The following is a 25,221-nucleotide window of genomic DNA, read 5'->3' as shown; positions in this document are numbered from 1 at the left end:
ACTTAGGCAACCCTTTTCCCATATTTAAAGTCTTCCTTTTTTAAATACTCTGTTTATACACACACACACACCGAGAGAGAGAGAGAGAAAGACAGAGAGAGAAAGAGAGAGAGAGAATTGGCAGAGAAACTAAAAATATTTCAAGTAATATTTTTCTTTAATATTTATTTTTCTCAAATATTGTACCTCTTTATTCAAGCCCCTGAAGAACTTAATTACTATATCATTCTCATTTTATAGCCTTGTCAAATTTTGAAGCTGAAGTAAGTCAAACTTTTCCCATTAATTAGAGTTAACATGAGGTGTTTGCTCTATAATACATAGGGTTTGAAAAGCTTTACTTTTCTACACCTGAGAACCAGATGTGGGATAGGGGAGTGCAGGGAGTAGAATGCAAGTCCCATCAAAATAAACTATCTCGAATATGTTCAGGGAACTTAGATTCTCAAGGATGCACAGTAGCATCTATATCAACTCTAAATCAAGTATAACATGGTTTAATCATCAGGAGAGAGTTTTAAGTTTTAATGGTTTATTTAGAATGTGAAGTCTCTGCATCTTATTTTGCCCTTTCTAATTTTCTGCAAAGAAGATGACCTAATATTAGCATATAACTGTAAACATTATAAATGTAATAATAGAACCTTGTACATCTACACCATATGCGCATCAGAACCTCTCAACACTGAGGGAAGAAAATCATTACCATTAGCACCTATATTAGTGTTGGGGACTGCTCTTTTTAATTGCATGCTTAGGAGCTCATTCATCAGTTTTTATTGTCACAGTGCTGAAATAGTTTGCCAAGTTTGCAATTCTTAACCCCAAATAGTAGGAAAGTATTACTCAGTTGTGTCTTAAGTGAGATTGTTTGGCACTTTGTCTAATTAAATTGAATCGAATTGAACTCCAGATCCAACATTATCAACTCATGCCATTATTTCAACATGTACATTTAGTGATAGTTTGAGTGAGTCAACTTCTATAGTTTGCGTGCTGGATTAACAGAAATTTAGATAAATATATTTAAGTTCTCAAAAGAGTTGACTTTTTGCTGAATTCTACTAATAACAGAGAAAGATACCATAAAGAATATTAAAAGTTCTCTAAAGTCACAAAATAATTGAAACATGAAGAATTAACATATATTAAAATAGTTTCATTTTCTCTGGCAAAATTTTTATAAAGTCTTCATATAATTGCATTTTATAAGCATTGAATGACAGCAAATATATGAGATATTAAAGGACAATTTGTTTTCTCAGAGTGAGATACACATACTTTATAGCATCTGCACTTATTTTAGAGTCAAATTGCTCAGGTTAATATGGCTTGAAATTTAATATCATTGCTTCGAGCACCAGAAAATAGATATGACAAGGCATAGTATATAAAGAAATGCTGAAAGAATGTAACTGAAGTTGAAAAATACGTTTTAGAATCATTATGACTACCACCTGATGTCTGTGGCAATGATAATTACCAATTAAAGTGGAGATGAAGGAGGAGCTGGGGTCAAAAGGACATCTGCCCCTTCCTCTCTCAGATCTGGGTGATTCCAGGTGAAACAGAGGATCCTTGAAAGAAAACCAGAAAAATCATTATGAACATGTCTCCCCTAATAATCATTTAATTGCTTAGGTAAAACATATTAAACTTCGATTATTTATAAAACATGTATTGTAAATACGGCACTAGTAGCATCAGTTTATTTAGAGACAAACTGGGTTTTATAAATAAGCACATGAGTTTTACAGACCCATGTGAGTTCTCTCACTCCTCTGAAAAAGTATGCAGGTGATGAAAGAAAATAGCACTTTTTAAATCGTTTTATGAGACTGTATTATTTATTCTGAGATGTGTCAATTAAATATTTGAAAGGAATTGAAACTTGCTGGAAAAAGGTTAATGAAAAGGAGGTTCAGTGTTAAAAATGATAGTGGGCTTTTATCAAGCATATCAAGAATGCTGTTGTTGATTTTTTTAATAACTTAGACTTTTATATTTGATATTAGGGGTACATGTGCAAGTTTGTTATATGGCCTTATTGTGTGATGCTGAAGTTTGGGGTATAAATTATCCCATTAGCCAGGTAGTGAGCATAGTATCCAATAAGTAGTTTGTCAACCCCTGACCCCCTCTGTCTCGTCCTCTTCCAGGAGTCTCCAGTCTCTATTATTGCCAACTTTATGTCTGTGTGTACCCAATATTTAGCTCTCACTTACAAGTAAGAACATGCAGAATTTGGTTTGCTGTTTCTGCCCTAATTCACTTAGGATAATGACCTCTACCTACATCAGTTTTGCTGAAATGGACATGATTTCATTATTTTTTATGGCTTTGTAGTATTCCATGGTGTATAAATACCGCATTTTCTTTATCCAACTTAGCATTAATGGGCACTTAGGTTGAATTTATGTCTTCACTATTGTGAATAATTCTGCAATGAACATATGAGTGAGTTAGTAAAGGAGCTCAAAATATTTCAAACATACATTGTCTTTTTGATAGAATGATTCATTTTCCTTTGGATATTTACCCAGTAATTGGGATTGCAGGTCAAATGGTAATTCTGTTTTATTTGGGAAATCTCTAAACTTCTTTCCACAGTGGCTGAACTAATTTATACTGCTTCTAAGAGTGCATGAGCTTTCTCTTTTCTCCACAGCCTCTCTGGCATCTGTTATTTCTGACTTTTTAATAATAGCCACCCTGACTGGTGTGAGATGGTAGCTCATTGTGGTTTTGATTTTCATGTTCATGATGATTAGTGATATAGAGCATTTTTTCAATGTTTGTTGGCCTCCTGTATGTCTTCTTTTGAGAGGTACCTGTTTATATCCTTCTCCACTCTTTAATGGGGTTATCGTGATTAAAGCCCTCAACAAACTAGGCATTGAAGGAACATTTGTCAAAATAATGAGTCATATATTACAAACTCACAAACATCATACTGAATGGACAAAACCTGGAAGCATTCCCCTTAAGAACAAGGAAAAGACAAGGATGCTTACTCTCACCACTCCTATTTAGCATAGCACTGGAAGTCTTAGCAATAGCAATAGGCATCAAAACAGAAAAAGAAGAAGTCAAATGATCTCTCTTCACTGATTGATTCTATACCTAGAAAATCCTAACGACTCTGCTGAAAGGCTCCTAGAACGGATAGATGATTTCAATAAAGTTTCAAGACACAAAATCGATGTCTAAAAATCAGCAAAATTTCTCTACACATATAGCATTCAAGCAGAGAGCCAAATTAAGAACACAATCTAATTTAAAATACCCACACACAATAAAACCAGAATATCTAGAAATACATCTAACCAAGGAGGTGAAAAATCTCTACAAGGTGAAAGATCTCTATAAGGAGACACTGCTGCAGAAAATCATAGATGATACAAACAAATGGAAAAACATTCCATTCAGATGGATTGGAAGTATCAATATGGTTAAAATGGCCATATTGCCCAAAGCAATCTACAGATTCATTGCTATCCCTATCAAACTATCAACATCATTTTTCACAGAATTAGAAGAAACCTATTCTAAAATTCATATGAAACCAAAAAAGAGCCTGAATAGCCAAAGTAATGCTAAGCAAACAACAACAACAACAACAAAGAAAAGCTGGAGGCATCACATTACATAACTTCAAACTATAGTACAAGACTACAGTAACTATAGCAGCATGGTATTGGTACAAAAACAGACACATAGACCAATGGAATGAAATAGAAAACCAAGAAATAAAGCTGCATATCTACAGCCATCTGATCTTTGACAAAGTTGACAAAAATAAGCAATGAGGAAAGGACTCCCTATTCAATAAATGGCACTAGGATTGCTGGCTAGCCATATGCAGAAGAATGAAATTGGGCCCCTACCTTTCACCATATACAAAAATTCACTCAATATGGATTAAAGATTTAAATGTAAGACCTCTAACTATAAGAATCCTAGAAGAAAACCTAGGAAATACTCTTCTTAATATTAGCCTTGGCAAAGAGTTTTTGACTTAGTCCTCAAAAGCAATTGCAACAAAAGCAAAAACTGACAAGTGGGACCTAGTTAAAGAGTTTCTGCACAGCGGCAACTATCAACGGAGTGAACAGACAACCTACAGAATGCGAGAAAATATTTGCCAGCTATCATCCAACAAAAGTTTAATATCCAATGTGTATAAGGAACTTAAAAAGTATTATTGATTTTTTTAATAGTTTGGAAAAGAATAACAAAACTTACTCTCAATAAGTTAGAATATTTATTTTCATTTTTATTCTTCATCACATAGTATTTGTATAAACATTCAATGTTTAATAATTAATAGAGTAATTAATGCATAAGTACTATAAATATTTATCAACAAAGGCCATATTATGTACACTATTTCAATTTTAATATAAGGCTTCACACAGATAAGATAATGAAAATTAATATTTTCATGAAAAACTACTCTATTGGCTCCTATTTCAAGCATATAACCATAGAACTTGTCCCTTAATGTTTCCAGGTTTCAAAATTCTTAAGAAAGGTTGTTTTGTATAATTAATCTCCATTAAGTGTACTATAAGTGGCTTGGGTAAAACAAGTAGTTTAGAAAAGTGACAATAAAAGTCAATATTGAAAAACCTGTAGAAAAAAATAATTTAAAATAGACCATCATGATATTGCTCAGTTTGACAACTATGTATACACCCTGTTCATCTGTGAACCATGAACCTATAAACAATCTTAAAAGTCCTGAGTAACCTCTGAGAGTTGAGGGCACTTCTCTCAAACTTGATCTTAACTTTGCTAGTCACCTGATTTACCCACATTATCTGTTCTGTCTTTGTCTTGCTATTCTTATTTAGCACCCTTTTCTCTTTCTCTATGATATCCTAAAATTACCTCCTGATCTTGCCATTTCGAAACCTTTTCAGTAAATGCTGAGTTCACCCAACCACTATTACCATCCAGTCTTATCCTTGGATTTATTACATAGCCTAGTGCCGGGCATGGTGGCTCACGTCTGTAATCCCAGCACTTTGGGAGGCCGAGGCAGGCAGATCACCTGAGGTCGGGAGTTTGAGACCAGCCTGACCAAAATGGAGAAACCCTGTCTCTACTAAAAATACAAAATTAGCCAGGTGTGGTGGCGCATGCCTGTAATCCCAGCTACTTGGGAGGCTGAGACAGGAGAATCACTTGAACCTGGAAGGTGGAAGTTGCAGTGAGCCGAGATCGCGCCATTACACTCCAGCCTGGGCAACAAGAGTGAAACTCCATCTCAAAAATAAATAAATAAAAAATAATAATAAAACATAGCCTATAGAACAAATGTGGCCTCCTGACCCATGGGTGTGGCTAAACTTATATTCTAAGCCAAAAAAGTTTTACCTATATAGCTACTATACACCAATTTGAAGAAAGCATGAATGACAGTAGAGAGATGTTTTGTGTTTACTTCCTGCAGATGACAGTTTGCAATGACATGAGAATAAGTTTGTCCAAATGAGAAAATATTATAGATCTGCCCAGTTAACACTTTTGCTGAAGAAGTTTCACCAAAATTTGCAAAAGAGACCCACATCATTTCATGGAGGAGGAAATGACCAAGTATATGAATATAATACTTGTTTGCCCCTTTAGTCATTGCCACTTTATAAAATATAGATAATAGATCAGGAATATACATATTATATTTGTTCTACTATAGTCATCAGCGTCATGGAAAGCTGACAATGATACTGGGTTGCTTTCAAAAATCAACATTTTCTATAGCTTATTTCAGCTTTGGATGTTTAATGACTGATGAGGTTATTTTATCTAATGGATATAATTAGACACATTGTATACTAAAATTGAAACTGCAAGAACAATACAAGTACATTGCATATTTATTCAAATAATTTTAATACATTTGTTTAAGCTGTCAAATGGGTGAAGCAAATAGAAAATGAAAACGGAAAGAATTTTAAGATCAAGAGAATCCCAGAGTTTGCAGAACTGCAGGCATAGATGAATAAAAGGCAGTCACAATTTCATAGAAAAGTTACAGGTTTTCATGACTAGAAATCATAATACAGGTTCTTGAGGCTATATTTGACTAGTGAATTTCAGCATGTGACTGTGGTTTTAAGTATCTTACATACCAGTGTGTTCAACTTTCAAAGGAAATTGACTGAGTCGACAAGAAACTATATGCACCAAGAAATCTGCCATGCTAACATTTTGAAAACAATCAAATGCCACCCGGAATCATCCTGAAATTTTTAGTTATGCAGGAGACACAAATCTGTGCTATATGTAAATCTACCTTAGTCTGTGAAAGGATATATTCTTTCAAAAAATCTCAAGCTTGACACTGAGCATACTTGAGCCTTGAATATTGAATGCACATACATTCTTAGAGATGTATGTCTCAGGTCAAAACTCAGATATACCTTGACTAAAACCTCCTTTCTTACTTTTCTCCAGAAGACTTCAAATACCTATCTCACATTTATTTGATTAATGGCTAAAACTAAGTCAACAAGTAATCATTTTAAAATAATAAACAGGTTAAATTAAACTCTTCTGGTTTTCTTTCTGCATCACTATGAAGAATTTACATTTTTAATACCTTAAAGGATAGACATAGATATCATTTCGCTTTTTTCTTTTTTCTTTTTTTTTTTTTTTTCAGATGGAGTCTCGCTCTTTCGCCCAGGCTGGAGTTCAGTGGCGCGATCTCGGCTCACTGCAAGCTCTGCTTCCCGGGTTCACGCCATTCTCCTGCCTCAGCCTCCTGAGTAGCTGGGACTACGGGCGCCCGCCACCACTCTCGGCTAATTTTTTGTACTTTTAGTAGAGATGGGATTTCACCATGTTAGCCAGGATGGTCTCGATCTCCTGACCACCTGCCTCGGCCTCCCAAAGTGCTAGGATCACAGGCGTGAGCCACTGCGCCCGGCCTCGATTTTCAAAATAGGGTACAGTGTATACTGCTCAGGTGATGGGTGCATCAAAATCTCACAGATCACCATTAACAACTTACTCATGCAGCCAAATCCACCTATACCCCAATAACCTGTGGAAAAATAAAAAAATACAAAAAATAAAATGCATGTTTTCTGCAGATTATAATTTATTAGCCCATTTTTTTTTTTAATAATGTAAGCTATTGGAACATCACTGCAGTAGGGAAGTACCATTCTCCTTATATAAAAAGAGAAGAAAGGTCCACATCTTTGGAGGATACATTCATTGTATCAGTGCATATCGATAGATGGTTAATAATGCTCCAGGAGTCAAATAACACAAAAAGAGTAGACAATGTCAAATTAGATTGTAGACTGGGGTACTTCTCAAGTTTGAAGAATATTGTAATGTGTATTTTGAAGACTATAATATTTGTAACGAAATAATGAAGAGATGCTTTGAACACATGAATGCACTATAATTCCTCTGTCTAATCACTTTGCACAGGTATTCTTCAACCCTGTCCTGAAACTTGATTGTTAGATTAACATTTAAACGACTACAGTATGATGTCATTACATACCACAGAGAGCTCCATTTGGAAAGGTCATTTAATTGGAAATAATATGAATACTAAAAGTATATTTCTGGCCTACTCAAACCTTTCCATCATGTCTTCTAAAATCCTTCTTTCTTGGTAATTAAATCCCTAACAACACACTCAATTTGCAAGAAGCTTCCAAAATCTCTTTACCTTAATTGAATAATTGTTTCCATAATAGGCATAATAATGGAGCCTCAAAGATGTCATTGTCATAATCCTGAAACCTGTGGATATGTTACCTTACATGGCAAAAGGGACTTTACACATGTGATCAAGTGAAAGACCTTGAGGAGGGGAGACTACCCTGACTTATCCAGGTAGACCCAGTATAATCACATGGGTCCTTAAGAGATAAGATGTGTTGATAAAAGCAGAGAGCCAATCAGGATGACGCAGGGGGAGAAAAACTAGATCCAGAAATGCTTGCTTTGAAGATGGAAGAATGGGGCCATAACCAACAGAGATGCCTACTCAGGAGGTGCTGTCAACCTCTACCACATGTGGGAGGATGGCTGGATCCAGTCTCCAGTGACAATGTAGCTGATCTGCATGACAAGTATGGTGGATCTATCCCCTGAAGAAGGGTGAATGTGACTGCTTGCATTTTAGGAGTAACTGTCATTGGTAATATGGATCAGTGCTCCATCCAGATATAGTGGAGGGGTCTTCAACTGTATCAATACTTTTTTAAAGCTCTGGAACTTTGACATCTATGGGTTACCAGTTGTTAATGAGCTGCTGCAGAGGTGTCTCTTTCTTTTACTTTCTTGAATGTTAAACATTATACTATTCAATACTTGAAAAAAAATAATATTTCCTGTATGCCAGAAACCAAGCCTGGAACTAGAAACACAGCAATAAACAAAGCCCCAAACTATTGTTCTATTTTCTTCATAAAATTACCCAAAATATACTTTTCTGTCCTATTTTTACTGTGCCTTTCTTCCATATTTGACACTGTTACCTGCTTTCTGGCACTTATTTATTTTGCTCCTTTATCACTTATCACCTTGATTTTAACACCAGCCTCCTGAACAGTCCCTGAGTCCCAGCCATCAATTCTGCACTCGGCCACAAAGAGTTTCTGAATTGTGAATTTTTTCTCATCATTCCTCAGGTTAAAAGTCATTCATTGACTACCCATAGCCTCCAGAATAAAGTATTACGTCCCTATACTTTTATATAAGGGATTTTATATGTACTTAGGTAATTATGCACCTTTTTATCTCTTAAATGCTGCTTTTATAGTCTACGTATCAGTCATTCTGAACTTCTCGTGCTTGGATGTCATTCTGAATATCTCTTGCTGGGACCTAAACAAGTTGGACCTAAATAAAATAAAGAGTTTCTGCACAGCAAGAGCAACTATCAACAGAGTATGGACAACCTGCAGAATGGGAGAAAATATTCACAATCTATGCATCCAACAAAGGTGTAATATCCAGAATCTATAAGGAACTTAATTCAAAAGCAAAAAACAACCCATTAAAAAGTGGGCAAAAGACATGAACAAATGCTTCTCAAAAGAAGACATACAAGTAGCCAACAACTATATGAAAAAATGCTCCACATCACTAATCATCAGAGCAATGCAAATCAAAACCACAATGAGATACCATCTCACACCGTCAGAATGGCTATTATTAAAAAGTCAATAAATAATAGGTGCTGGTGAGGTTGCAGAGAAAAGGGAACACATACACTGCCAGTGGTAATTTGTTTAAATTAGTTCAGCCACTGTAGAAATCAGTTTAAAGATTTCTCAGAAAACTTAAAACAGAATTACCATTCAACCCAGCAATCCCATTACTGGGTATATGCCTAAAGGAAAATAAATCATTCTACCAATAAGGCACATGCATTTGTATGTTCATTGCAGCTTTATTCACCATAGTAAAGACATGGAATCAACATAGGTGCCCATCAACAGTGAACTGGATAAAGAAAATGTGATACACATACGTCATGGAATACCACACAGTCATAAAAAGAATAGAATAATTCCTTAGCAGCAACATGAATGCAGCTGGAGGCCATTGTCCTAAGCAAATTAATGTAAGAACAGAAAACCAAATGTCACGTGTTCTCACTTACAGAACATACTCAACAATAGACATTGAGAATCACCAGGGGGAGTGAGGGAGTCAAGGGTTGAAAATCTAACCCTTGGGGACTATTCTCAGTACCTGAGCGACGAGATTAATCAGACCCAAAACCCCAGTACATATACACATGTAACAAACCTGAATGTGTACTCCGTACTCCAAAACAAAAGCTGAAATTATTAAAAACATACAAACACATTGTTGCATGTAGGTATGTTTACTTTAGAGCACATGTAAAAATTATTATGCTATGTTGTACATGCTTCCTTGGCACTGCCTAGATAGTAAAATCATGCTTCTATTTTTTTCTATATTTTGATTGCCATTGGCTTTAGTAAAACTGATTAGATTGGTAGAACAACTAAGGGAAGAATAGACACATTCTTAATTTCTTCAGACGCCCAATAAAGATAATACATTATTGTATTAATCTATACTCTTATAATTTATGATGGACTCTTGCTAGGATTAATATATTAAAGTTTCTGTTTAACATAACATAGTGTGACATGACACTTATTAAAAAATGAAATCAAAGATTGAAATATAAAAATGATTTATTATTTTATCCCCAAAGACCTTGTTAGCGACAGCATGTAATTTGAAGGTAACGTGGAGATGAAATAAGGAGGTACAATAATTTGCTAATTAAGGATTCCCTTTTCCCACATGACTTTCCTTTCCTTCCTTCCTTCTTCCTTCCTTCCTTCCTTCCTTCCTTCCTTCCTTCCTTCCTTTCCTTTCCTTTCTTTCCTTTCTCCCTTCTTTTCTTTCTTTCTTTCTTTCTTTCTTTCTTTCTTTCTTTCTTTCTTTCTTTCTTTCTTTCTTTCTTTCTTTCTTTCTTTCTTTCTTCTTTCTTTCTTTCTTTCTTTCTTTCTTTCTTTCTTTCTTTCTTTCTTTCTTTCTTCTTTCTTTCTTTCTCTTTCTTTCTCTCTTTCTCTTTCTCTCTCTCTTTCTCTCTTTCTTTCTTTTTCTCTCTCTATTTCTTTTCTTTCTTTTTCTTCAATACTGAATAGAGAGCAAAACCTGAGTTTTTCATTTTTATCAAATTACTGACTTGACAGTAGTTTTTAATAATTTCATTGATGTTTTGTTCCATGGTTTTAGAGCCAAGGCTTTCTTTCCCTTGTGAAGCTACACATGACAGATACATTGATCCAATTTATCTTAATTCCTCAGGTCTCAATACAATATTTTTGCAATTTTATGCAACTGAGATGTGGAAAATTTTAAAGCAGAAAAAAGAAGAAAACTTACCATAGACTGGATAGTATTAACATTATGATGGAAAGCAGGCAGTTTTCAAACCTTTATTGATTTGCTTTGCATAGATCAAGCTAATTTCAATATTAGCTATATATTCCAGAAGGAAGCTTCTCACGTTATTTTGAGAGTTCATTGTGGTCTTAAACACAGTGTTTCATGTAGTGCACAACCCAATAAAATACTAAAAAGCCAGTGATAAAATTCTCTTCCATAAAGTAGAATTCAGCAACCAAACCAACTGGAAAACTTGAGGCATGATGACATTGTCAGTGACCCCAAAGCAATCGCCTTTATGGTTCAAGCAATGTGTAATGTTGGTGTTTAACCCTATTGAAAATGTTGGTCACGACTTACACTGGCTTTCTATTATCTCTGTTTTAACAGCTGGCATTTCTGCCTGAGTAGTGTGTTTTACATTTACAAGGCATTCCCAGTATTAACATGTGGGCTGCATTTTCTGTTTCAATGTGATATGGAGAAATTTTTCAATGGCTCCTCTTGTGCTTGAAAGTAACCGCTAATGTGGGCAGATACATGTGTTTGTCAGAAAAAAATGTCTCTAAAATATAAATGGTAGATATCTCCAGGGGAGTTTTCCTCTTTGGGCCTTGAGGGATGCCCTCAGAACCCAGAATGTCTGCTGTAAGCTCTTTACAATAGGTGTGAGTCATTGCACAGCAGGTGCCACATGTGATGCCAACTCAATAAAATGAGAGTTTTCCATTCGTAAATCAGCTTCATGAACTAATACTCTTTTGCTTGTCCTCAGTGCCACTGGGATATTCTGAAATATGGTGAAAGGCAACTAGAATATTGTAAGTACTACAGGACAAAACAAATAATCATTTATTTTATTTGGTATTTCTAGTGATTAGAGAAAAATAGTAAAATACACAGCGTTCATTATATATATTTCTGTCAACAATGGAAAATAGGTGAAAGAGCAGTATTGTTACACAATGTCTCAAATAAACATAACATGCAGTTTAATTCTTTAAATAATAGCTACATGATAATATGTATTACAAATTAATTTTGAATGTGATTCACTTTACTATTTCTTTTTTTGTTTCTCCTGCCAAGCAATAAAAACATTTATTAAAGGATATTTGAAACCTTCCCAAAGCTAAATAAGCAAGTAGAAAAAATACAAAACAAGAGTAAAATAGCAAGTAAATATTTTGACTTTTAGGCTAATAGTTTTGCATTTTAATTACTTTTTAACATTTTTTCTCTAAAAAAAAGTAATATAGTTGTATAACACTTAAAAATTTATGAAATACTTTTGCATGTATTTGTCTTGTTTCATCCTCATAGTGAACCTGTTAACAGGGTCGGTAATATTTCCCACAAATATTATTTTCTTTTTAGAGGTGAGGAATCAGATGCAGGGTGAGGCTTGGCAAGGCTCAGTGTATTCTAACTAACAATTCCATATTCATTTACTGTTTTACCCACTTTACTTGTCACTGTAATTGGAGAGGGGTATATGTGTTTATGTTGTTAGGTGTGGTTGAGTGTCATTTATAAGGTATTTAATGCATAATCAGGGCCCAAAAAAAGTATTAAGATTTTTTTTTAAAAAATCAATATTATAATTAATTAACTTGCAGTTTCAAATGTTTGTAAGTCCTTTAATATCATTGGAATAGCTGGTAGATGTTATTAATATTTTTTTAACAATTCAGCACATAAATATAATACACTTAAGTAAAATCAATTGTCTTATTCCTAGAACTTTTAATAAATATTTGCTTAAACCTATATTTGAAGGCAAAATTCTATTTTCCCTTGCTTTGTGTATCCTCTAATCATTATGTCAGGATTCCATTCTCTTCCTCACCCTAAGTGACCTAACTTTATGCCAATATTGTAACTCCCACATTCACCCTCTCAAACTCTTAAATTTCACATTGACAGCTCTGCCTACTGGCTATGTATGCCAGGGTGTCCTAGAGTATTTGAAGCAAATATCCTTCAAACCTTATGATGTTTTTCTGAAGCCTGCTTTTACTGGAGAAACATCATCCTTTGCTGCCTATGTCATCCTCACCAACTTTTCAAATATAATCATGCCAGTCTCCTTTTCAAAAACCCTGCAGTGCTTCTGTTTTTGAATGAAGTCTAACCTCAAGAATGGGCAGCTCAGGCCCTTCACAGTTTGCCTTCAGGCTTTGTCCCTTCCCCCACCCTCATCCAATCGACACTCCTGCACAAGTGACTTTCTTCAAAGTTGCATGCATGATAATATCCATAGCTGTTTGATTATTGGGGAAAGTCTTTTGTTCATTCGTTTGTTTTTCTACAACACTAACTCCCACTTATCCAAAAGAAAATGCTGTTTAAAAATGACTTTGCTGGGAAAAAAAAAAGAAAAGAAAAAAATGACTTCACTGATATTCTCTAAGAAATCTCCAATCAAAATTTCTCCCATGGATGATGCTGTATATCTCTTGTAGCATTAGTTACATTGCATTGTGATTATGTACTCATGGATAACTTAATAAACATTTAAGAAGCTTACTATGTTTCAAGCTTACTATGTTTCAGTTATTCAATCAATATTGAATATAGGAAGTTTGATGCATGCTAGTCTTTTTTAAACCCCATGAAAATTGAGAAAATAGACTCTTTAATTGTCAATTTAACATAGAAAAGCCAAAATGGGCCGGGTACGGTGGCTCATACCTGTAATCCCACCACTTTGGGAAGCCGAGGCGGGTGGATCACTTGAGGCCAGGAGTTCAGGACCAGACTGGCTAACGTGGTGAAAACCTGTCTCTACTTAAAATACAAAAATTAGCTGGGCATAGTGGTGCATGCCTGTAATGCCAGCTACTCAGGAGGCTGAGGCACGAGAATGACTTGAACCCAGGAGACGGAGGTTACAGTGAGCTGAAATCCCGCCACTGCACTCCAGCCTGAGTGACGTTAAAAAAAAAAAAAAAAGCAAAGCCCAAATGAATACCATGGAATACTATGCAGCCATAAAAAGAATGAGTTCATGTCCTTTGCAGGGACACGGATGAAGCTGGAAACCATCACCCTTAGCAAACTAACACAGGAACAGAAAACCAAACACCACACGTTCTCACTCATAAGTGGGAGTTGAACAATGAGAACACAAGGACACAGGGAGGTGAACATGACACACTGGGGCCTGTCGAGGGGTCGGGGTAAAGGGGAGGGAGGGCATTAGGACAAATGCCTAATGGATGTGGAGCTTAAAATCTAGGTGATGGGTTATTAGGTGAAGCAAACCACCATGGCACATGTATACCTATGTAACAAACTTGCACGTTCTGCACATGTATCCCAGAACTTAAAGTAAAATAAAAATAAAAAAAAAGAGTGAAAAAATTGATGTCAAATCTTTGAAAATTAAAATGTTATATAAAACCAAAAGTTACTATGGCCAAGGAATAAATTTCAAAGACAAGTGGTCAAAGTTCATTGCACAAAATAACTGAGTGGAACAAAATTGAATAGAAAGTGGCCACATAATCACTGCATGAAAATATTGATTATTAATGGTTGCCTATTGGAACTCTGAAATAAATTTTCACTGCGTTGCTAAAAAAAAGAAAGAAAAAAGAAAAGAAAGAAAGAAAGAAAGGAAAAGAAAATAAAAGAAAAAGAAAAGCCCAAAATGAACAGGTTTCTGCTATTAATATATAATGTAGTAGAATATTTTTTCCTTCAATATATTAACTATATTTTAATAGCTAATAACATTTTAATGGTTGACTTATATTTGGTAAATAAATAATTTCAATGGCAGAAATAAAATAAAGTTTTGAGAAGGAATGCCTCTCTGCATCTGAAATGTAAAAATTAATTAATGTAGGTTTAAATTTCCTTGGAAAGTTAAATTTTTATTAGAAAAAATAAACATACATTTAAAAATATATCTTAATTTGAGCCAGAAACGCTAACAGGTAAGTTAAAAAATTAATACAATATGATTAAGGCTTATCATATTTGTTCTAGAAAGGTGGCACAATCTCAGCTCACTACAACCTCCCCCTCCTGGGTTCAAGCCATTCTCCTGCCTCAGCCTCTCAAGTCACTAGGATTACAGGCACACGCCACCATGCCCAGCTACTTTTTGTACTTTTAGTAGAGACTGGATTTTGCCATGTTGGCCAGGCTGGTCTCGAACTCCTGACCTCAAGTGATCCACCCACCTCAGCCTCCCCAAATGCTGGGTTTATAAGCATGAGTCACTGTACCCAGCCCAAGCAAGTGGTATTAATGGATAATTTCCAAACGGCATTTTTGGCAATTGGTGTTAATAACTATCTATACTAAAGAGCATATAGGTGGCAAATTTGCAGGAAAATATTCTAGCTCAATAACGTATAATAAATTAATGTGTCTGATTGTGTTGTCCAGTATTGGCTGTAACAACAAGGTCTTTTATCCAATGTGCTCTTCTGTGCAGGTGCCGCCTGTTCACTCCCCAGTTAATTGGTGACATTTTTCTTTTTTTGGAATGTTCCCTCTTGGAATCCAGCTACCATGTAAAAAGCTCAAAGCACTTGGAGGGGCCATGTGTAGGTTTCCTAATTCAAAGTTCCCATGCAGCGCAGCCTTTGAATCATCACAGCACAACTTCCAGACATATAAGTGAAGATGTCTCCAGATGATTCCAGTCTGCAGCCATTTGAATATTCTCAGCTGAAGCCCTAAAAATTGTGGATGAGAGACAAGCCACCTCCACCAGGCCCTGAATAAATCCCTGACCCACAGACTCCATTACTATTAAAAAATAGTTTTACACAACTGCATTGGAGGGTTTGTGTGTGTGTGTGTGTGTGGCAAGAGAGCATGATTTAAATAGAAGAAATATCACTGAGAGTTAGTCATTACTATTAACACGATTACTAATAAGTCAAATGAAGCATTTACTGACTATCAAAATAAGACAAATAAAAAGTTATAATAATGTCTGGGAGTGAAAGAATGTTGAAAGAGATGTTCTCACACTTTGCTAATAAAAGTGTGAAATGGTATAACCTGTGAAAAACAGTTTAGCAATAACTGTCAAAGGTCTTAAGAGCATTATCACCTAAATGAAACAATGCATTGTCATTTTACTGGTAAGAGTCATTGAAATGAAAACACATATATAGAGATACATAGGTAGATACACAAATTGATGCAGGTATAGAAAGTTACACAATCATACATGCTTTTTCAGAGCACTAATTGGTGCCATGATTTTGAAGATTAATTTAGGGATGCCTATTAATTTCAAAGACAGCCTGATCATTTTATCAAGAAATTCTCCTGATTAGAATCTATTCTAAACCAAGATAAATGTAAAAGTCTTTATCTGCCATGTGTATAATAGAAAAAAAGATATCCAACATAAATGTTGATCAATATAGAAAAAATAATTTATAGTACAGCCGTACATTGAATGCATAAATCTTATTTTAGTTTATCAAATCACCCAAGAAAACAATAATATATTTCAGCAGGGTTTGGTGCGGGGGTTCAGGACAGTAGCTTCTGAAAACTTTTGCTATGCATTTTATATCTTTCTGAGTGTTTGGACTTTGGCAATTTTTGCATTGTACATATATTGAATTTTTAAACAAATAATTTTAACTACATTAATTTTTTCACTTGAAAGACAACTCTGTAATGGGGCATTACACTAGTACCAAACTCACATGCTTGTTGCCAAGATTATATGATGTGATCTGTGTTAAAAATGTCTTGTTCAAAGTAAGCGATTTTTAAAAATGATTATCAGTTTTGGAAAAGAAAGAACATTAAAATGTAAATCTAATATATATTTTTGGAGGTTGCTTCAAACTAATACTTACAAAGGGAACTGGGTGTCTTATTGAGGTTTATATTTCACAGCGTGTTGCCAGTGAATCACCAATAAAAGTCACTCCTGGACTGACTGTTTACAACATTGACTCTTGCTCATATCCTAGAATTACTAACCGAAATTCTTCTTATCTTTATGAGAAGCTCCTAACTAAAATTTCTACAATCAAGTCAAAGTACAACAATCTTAACAATGCTTCCCAATTAGTTTAGAAGCATCTTTTAAATTAATAATCAGAGAAGCTTTCACATTCTGAACACTCACAAAAATGTCTACTCCATAAAAATATATCTCTAAATACTTGTTGAAATATTAGTACATTCTGCATTCTACAAAAAAGCTTTCCGATTTTCCAAAATCTAAAATTTTGAAGTATAGATTCACAAAATTGTTAGAAGTGTTCAATGTGAATAGTTAATTGTAAATGGGGATACAAGACAAAGACGATACAACACTGAGCAAATAAGGATTTTATTTGAGGGGATAGCTCAAAACTTTTTATAGATCTATAGCTTGTCAAAGTTAGATATAAGAACAGTTAAACACGTTTCACTGATAAAATATATGATGATCCCAATCAAATCTCATTATTTTGGGAAATAATATAACTTAATTTAAGAACATTTCATAGATTTTCTATTTCTACACTTAATATTTTTCTTTAAAATGATTATTTATGAAGAAATTCATTAGAAACTATATTTTTCATATATTAGGTTGGTTCAAAATAATTGCAGTTTTACCATTACGGTTTTCATGGCAAAAACCGCAAGCTACCTTTGCACCAACCTACTACTTATGTATAAATTTTAAATTCTAGCAATACTTTTGAGAAACTTTCAGTCAAATGAACACCTAAATAATCTGGAATCAGCAATTCCAGATGGTTTCATATATTGCTCTTACCTAACAAAAACCTGCAAATTGACTCCCTGGAAAACAACTTCATTAATGTGATCAAAAAAATATTTCTCTTACAAAGAGGATGTTATAAAATAATATTGATAGTATTTTGGATTAAGTTCTTTTGCTCTGGGGACTGCCATTTTCAAATGCAACATAAAATAAAAGATCTAAATGCATTAACAAGCAGTATGCAATCTCACAGCAAACTTTATTAGAGTCAATTAGAATTCACCCAATATCTTTTCAACTTATCAATACGTTAACACAGCAAAACTAACTGGCGTCTTACCTAATTTTATTTTCAATAGTAACAACCATATGCTTCTTGCTCTAAAAAATTAAACTCTGTGTTCTACATACTTTTAAGATAAATGTGTACAATAAACCAAATTTACTTTTGTTCTTCCTGATGCCAATTACCATTTTGTGCCACACTTTGGCAGAATTGGCTAATTTGAGGATAGATTTATTTATCCTCAACTGTATTTCTTATGGACGTAATTCTAACAGCATTCTCTTACAAAAAATCTTTATCTAAAAATAAATGTCCTTTTAGTCCATATTGTGTACATTTAACAAACTGAATGTTAGAAAAAGTTCTATTCTCTTTCTCATTGAGGATGCCACTCTTTTTCATCTGTGTGACTCAGTTAATACAGGTAATGATGATTTTGCACAATAATATCCTAAATGACCTGTAGGCACATATTTTCCAAAAGATGTTTGAGTTAACTGGCCATAAACTGTTCCTTACTTAATGAAGCAATTATTGAATTTTTGGCCTGACACAGTGGCTCACGCCTGTAATCCTGACACTTTGGGAGGCCGAGGCGGGCAGATCACCTGAGGTCAGGAGTTCGAGACCAGCCTGGCCAACATGGTGAAATCCTGTCTCTACTTAAAAAAATACAAAAACTAACTAGGTGTGGTGACACAAGCTTGTAATCCCAGCTACCCAGGAGGCTGAGGCAGGAGAATCACTGGAACCTGGGAGGCAGAGGCTGCAGTGAGACGAGATCATGCCACTGCACTCCAGCCTGGAAGACAGAGCGAGCCTCCATCTCAGAAAGAAAGAAAGAAGGAAAGAGAAAAAAGAAAGAAAGAAGGAAAGAAAGAAAGAAAGAAAGAAAGACAGACTAAGAAAGAAAGAAAGAATGTTTGTAAGTCAGTAATGCTGACTTTACTTAGCATTATTTTCTTTTTGTTGTTGTTCTACAGTTAATTTTAAAACCTTGTTCAATATTGTAAGAAGCCAATATGGTAAAAGAATGTACATCTATATGGGTGGTTGTATTAGTCCATTTTTATGCTGCTGATAAAGACATACCTAAGACTAGGCCAATTTACAAAATAAAGAGGTTTAATTTTAACACGGTTGAGGAAGCCTCACAATCATAGTGGAAGGCAAGGAGGAGCAAGTTACATCTTACATGGATGGCAGCAAGCAAAGAGAGCTTGTGCAGGAAAACTCCCCGTTATAATAACTGTCAGATCTCGTGAGACTTACTATCATGAGAACAGCATGGGACAGACCTGCTCCCATGATTCAATTAACCCCCACTGGGTCCCTGTGGGAATTCAAGATGAGATTTGGATCAGGAGACAGTTAAATCATATCAGTAGTATTTCAAAGCACTGTGGATAAATGATAGATTCTTCCATAAATGTTGTTAGGATAACTGGATTGTCATCCAGAAAAAAAAAAAAAAAAAGTTTGATTATCACTTCATGTCCTACAGCCTTGTAGTCAAATTTCATATTGATCAACAATGTAAACATAAGACATAGGACTATTAAAGTAACTAAGAAACATTAAAAGTTTTTATAAAACCTTTGTGGGAAATGCCATTTTATAATAAAATAAGGCACCAAATCCAGAAGACATTAAAAAATTGATAAATTGTGTGACTTAAAATTTTAAAGAAGAAAACCTACATGAATAATATAAACATTTTTTCACTCAAAAAACAGAGGCCTTTTTTCTTATTTTAAACATAAAAGTCAATGAAAGTTCAATTTTTAAAATGAACAAAAGAACAGTCCAGAGAGAAGGAAACTCAAATGACTCTTAAAATGTAAAAAAAAAAAAAAAAAATACTCAATCTAAGCCATAATATGTGAAATGTAAATTAAAACAAACTAAGAAGAAATAGCACTCTTAGTCTTCTGACTATAGTCCCAAAAAACATTTTCCATTAAAATGAACCGGTGCTTCTTGGAGAAGTGGCTGACCTCAGACCTTGGTCCATGAATATGTAAGATGGGCTTAGAATCTTTTCATTCTTAGAAAGCAAGGAAACTATTAAAACTATTAGGATTACATCACAAAGACTTAGATATCAACTTGAAGAGATACCTACTGGGAAAAGATAGGACAACCTGTTCATAATAAGGATAATAACTGCAACAGATTGAAATAAGCCTAAACAAGCCTAGGAATATAAAAAATTCAACGTTGGCAATATGTGCTGGAAATATTCTGTGAGGCCACATCAGAAAATGTCATATTATAATTAAATATCAAGTTCCGAGATTAAGAAAATAAATTCAGTATTTTAATTCTTTGAAAAAACAGCACAGGCAGTCTTCTTATGAATGTAATAATAGCTTTGGTATTGATTTTGGTTCATTCACTTTAAAATCACCTGTGTTTTATTGTTTTAAGTCAAATTTAATGTGATAGAAAATTCATCACATATGGCTAGTCAATCCCTACCTGAGTCACCAAATTAACCTGACTTTAAATTTATAATTCATGTAGAAAATGATAGAACCTTCTATAATAAATTACTTAAGTAGTTTACCTGGAATCTCTTTATATAAACAAAGTACACACTATTCAAAGCAGGCCCATATTTAAGAAGCAGAGCACTTTGGGAGGCCGAGACGGGCGGATCACAAGGTCGGGAGATCGAGACCATCCTGGCTACCATGGTGAAACCCCGTCTCTACTAAAAAAAATACAGAAAACTAGCCGGGCGAGGTGGCGGGCGCCTGTAGTCCCAGCTACTCGGGAGGCTGAGGCAGGAGAATGGCGTGAACCCGGGAGGCGGAAGCTTGCAGTGAGCTGAGATCCGGCCACTGTACTCCAGCCCCGGCGACAGAGCGAGACTCTGTCTCAAAAAAAAAAAAAGAAGCAGAATAAAATAAAGTTTCATAGTAATTGACTTCATGGTCTAGACATCATAATTTCGATCACTTAAAAAAATACCAAGAACTTTAATAAATGTGATTGTGATTAGCTATTTTTTAACAGTTGTGGACAGGCCTTTACTATTATAGATATTTTAGAACAAATTTTATAGAAAACAATAGTAGTGATAAGCATTTATTCGGTGTAAATAGACAATTAGCTTATGATATTACCTACGCAATGTGTGATAAGGCATAGCAAATCCAATTTGCATTTGGGTTACACTGTAACTGTCTCTTAGAAAAAAATATATGCGATACATATTATAATTTAATATGACTAAATAATTATATATAATAAAAGTAGGCATTTATATATTTTAATATGTAAGATAAATAGAATGCTAGAAATAAAATGAGTAAACATTTATGTATATACATTAAAACATTTAACTGAAGGATGGAGGTAATTATTTAGACATTTAGACATGGCAAGGAAAGAACCATCTTGACTCCAAGTTAACTTTAAGATATGGATTTTCTCTTCTGTGTCTTTCCTGTCCACCTTCTCTGGGTTTGACTGCTCTGCTGTTATTCTGACCACACAGAATGGAACAGGAATCAGAATTCTTTTTTTAGAACAAAGATGCTTTTTATAAAACCATGAATATCTACTTTTCATGGGATGGAAGTCATAGTCTCGTTTTAGTATGCAGATAGGCTTCGGAACAATTCCTCAGTTCTAAATCCCTTGTTCCCTTTTACTTGGATGCATTTGAAAACTCTTCAATCCTATGAGTGTTCCTATTGCTGACTGAGTCATACATGATCACAAAGGATCACAGTCCTGTGTGGAGAAGAAAGAAAGGAATTGCTAGTAAAAGAAAACATAAATCCACCATCTGCACAGTAAGAACTGGACAGCTGCGAGGGAAAGCACGCTTTCTCTAACAGCCGATTTGTCATTCAGCCCAGGCTGGAACCATACAGCTCTCTTGGAGTTAAAAGTCTCAACAAAAGAAATTTTGGAAAATTAAGGTTAATGGGCAAAGTCTTTCATGATCATCAGAGGAGTCTAGGTTAAGGGCTTTGTGGTTGTTTCTCAGGGAGAGGAGAAAATGTACCTACATCATAGTGTACTATTCTTATACAGTTAAAGAAGAATTTTATTCCAAAATTATTTCCAAAGCTGATAACAATTAAATAATTATTTCTGATTTTATGATTTCAAGGCCACAGTCTAACCTGTTCTAATCTGTTACATACCTGAAATGGGAAACGCTGCTCTATGACAATCTCAAGTGTGAGAGCATATTTTGCACTTTTCTTCTTGTTTCTGATTCCTCCTTTTATCAAAACACAAAAATTAGCTTATACTACAGCAGCAAAAGAGACATGATAATATCCTAAACATTTTTTCTTTTCTTGCATGATATTATGGTGGCTTATGCCTCTCTATCGACAGCAGAATGGAATAGAAATACGTAAAACTCGGAGGTAGGTAACCAGCACGTGGTTCTGCTTCACTAGAACTACATGATCAGTGGTAAAAGAATGTAGAATAAACACAGTATCTAACACCAGCTCTTCAACTCAATGTGCATTTCACTACTTTGTGCACAATATATGTTAATTCCAGTAGGTCCTGCAAACAATTTCTGCACTTTACAAGATACAAAATGATTTTTTCCTAAATATTTTCCTTTATTGCTTTATCACAAATATTTAACAGAAGTATCTACCTTCATGGTAATCCTCCAAAGAACATCACAGGGTACAAACTGTGTTTTCTGGGCTCAACATAGGGAAGAATAATTACTATAATGAGTGCCTCAATGTGAAAAATCTCTAAAATGAGGTACATAGTGTTATGAGAACAGGAGAATGCAGGAGCCTATTTTTTGTCCTGGAGGTGGTAGGGTGTTCTGGTTTGAGAAGGGAGTGGTAATATTCTGGGATATTTTTCCTAAGGAAGAAAAGAACATACTAGCTGGCTAAGAGTTAATATTAGGGACATTTTCTGTCTGTGGAGTATTGTGATAAGCATATTTCTTACTTGTTTATTGTGTTGTTACTATATCCTCATGGGACAGAGAATTTTGTCCTCATCTAAAGTTTCTTAGATTCAGAGATTTTAAGAAATTTATGCAAATTTGCAACCTACTAGCAGGCTGATCTTATTCCAAAATTTTTAAGCCCTTCCTCTATAATGGGAAGACATTCTAGAAGGAGAACAAAGCTTCTCATTCAAGACTTAAAAATTAGATGGGCGTAGTGGTGCACGTCTGTAATCCCAGCTACTCAGGAGGCTGAGGCAGGGAGATTTGCTTGAACCTGGGAGGCGGAGGTTGCAGTGAGCTGAGATTGTGCCACTGCACTCCAGCCTGAGTGACAGAGCAAGAATCTGTCTCAAAAAAAAAAAGACAGATATAAGAGTGTAGGACAGCAGTGAGTAGCCCAGACTAATTGTAACCAAACACATATAAAGAAGGTTTAATGAGCAAGAGGGAGAGAAGAGACTGAGACGTTATATTAGAGCCAGACTGAAGGACAGCAGCTATCTGTGATACACCATTTGAACTCTTCACTCAGTGCGCAATAGTAAACATGGTTGTTTTGAAGAGACTTATTGGATGGCAAGATTAATTTGACAGCAGAGACATAGTGAGATTAAAAAAGCATGTAAAAACAGTAAGGAAGCTAGTGATAGCAGTCAAAGATAATGATAGTTCTGGCAGGAGGAATAGAAAAAGAAATAGATTGGAAAAACAGTTTATGGATACAGCCAAAAGGATTTTGCTACTGACTCAACTTGGGGAAAAGTTAGGTTACAAAAGTTAGGTGTTAAGCATGGATGAAAAGGAAAAAAGTGGAAGCATAGTAGAAATGAATGAAAGGATAAGTTTTTAAGAAAACCTGATAACATTTCATATGGGGAATGTGATTTGCCAATTTGGATGTTTTTTAAAACAATGGCAGAAAATAATAAAAACTTGATACAGGATATCAAAATGTATGTTAGCACGAAGATTCAGATTTGTGAACCAACATGCAATGCAATAGTTGATGCCACTGAAGGATTTAGAAAATAAGTACAAAAAAGAAAGATATGATGATGATACTGCTGCAGCTGGGTCTGCCATTGATGTGACAGTGATAGCTATGGTCATACAACATTTATTATTTGCCAAGTAGTATTCTAGGTGCTTTACTTACATTAAATTATTCCTCACAGCAACCCTATATGTGAGGTAAGCTCCATTTTACAGAGGAGGACACTGAACCACCATCAGAAAGAGTAATCTGCCCCATGTCATACATTCAGCAAGAAACAGATTTTTAAGCCTACAGGTATGGATACACACACATATATACATATGTGTATATATACAAATAATATCACCACTGTCATCAGTTTGGATTGCATCCTTTCAGAGAGGAAAAGGTCTGCAAGATAATGTAAACTAGTGGTAGTGTTTTTTGTTTTATTTTTTTCCAAGAAAAAGACTAGGATTGGGGTAATGTTTAATCAATACTTTCTTTGTTTTTTTTTTTTTTTTTGAGACGGAGTCTCGCTGTGTTGCCCAGGCTGGAGTGCAGTGGCGTGATCTCCACTCACTGCAAGCTCCGCCTCCCGGGTTTACGCCATTCTCCTGCCTCAGCCTCCCGAGTAGCTGGGACTACAGGTGCCCGCCACCTCGCCCGGCTAGTTTTTTGTATTTTTTAGTAGAGATGGGGTTTCACCATGTTAGCCAGGATGGTCTCGATCTCCTGACCTAGTGATCCATCCGTCTCGGCCTCCCAAAGTGCTGGGATTACAGGCTTGAGCCACCGCGCCCGGGCTCAATGAATACTTTCAATTTGTCTCTGTTCTTTGAATTCTTTACAAAGCGGGAGGCAAAAACTTGCATAACTATAAATGAATGAAGTAACATGATTACTTACAAATTAAATCTACATCTTATGGAGAAAAAATGTAGAATGTACATAGATAAACCTGTAATTAATGATTTTTTCATAATTCAAATATTTAGAGATAACCACTATTGAAGATGTGTTAAATTCCCCTCCAGCCTTTACAGCAACTTCATATCTTGCTCCAAAAATTCACATTATATTTGAGTTTTACTTAGAAGTCAAACAAATCATATTATATTCTATTTCCATTGGTTTAATTAATAAATACTTTTCAATCTCTTTTCAATATCCTGTGCTATGACATTTTGGACGCTGATCCTTTCCTTAGCCCCAAGGTTTGCTGATTTTTATTTAGACATCACTGGTCTGAAGAGATGTTTACCAGACTAAATTTTGTTTGGAAACAAGGCAAGCAATTTTCTGTTTAACTACTTATTGTCCACTTGGCTCCTTTACTTTTATACTCTCACATATTTAGCCAATGTAAATTTCTATTA

The 25,221-nt window shown here is 34.9% G+C and overlaps 1 protein-coding gene across 2 annotated transcripts in view; it reads right to left on the bottom strand.

Moving 5' to 3' along the window:
* Window positions 1-25,221, bottom strand: part of SEMA3E (semaphorin 3E) — a 278,691-nt gene that overhangs the window by 50,417 nt on the left and 203,053 nt on the right. For both annotated transcript variants that reach the window (XM_023226663.1, XM_023226664.1), the window contains exon 5: window positions 1,484-1,577. In XM_023226663.1, the coding sequence (XP_023082431.1) occupies window positions 1,484-1,577 (94 nt within the window). The remainder of the gene's footprint in view (window positions 1-1,483; window positions 1,578-25,221) is intronic.

Source organism: Piliocolobus tephrosceles, chromosome 8 (assembly GCF_002776525.5).
Source record: "Piliocolobus tephrosceles isolate RC106 chromosome 8, ASM277652v3, whole genome shotgun sequence".
Classification (NCBI taxonomy): domain Eukaryota; kingdom Metazoa; phylum Chordata; class Mammalia; order Primates; family Cercopithecidae; genus Piliocolobus; species Piliocolobus tephrosceles.
Note: the sequence above shows the minus strand (reverse complement) of the source record. Positions and strands in the feature narration are given on the sequence as shown.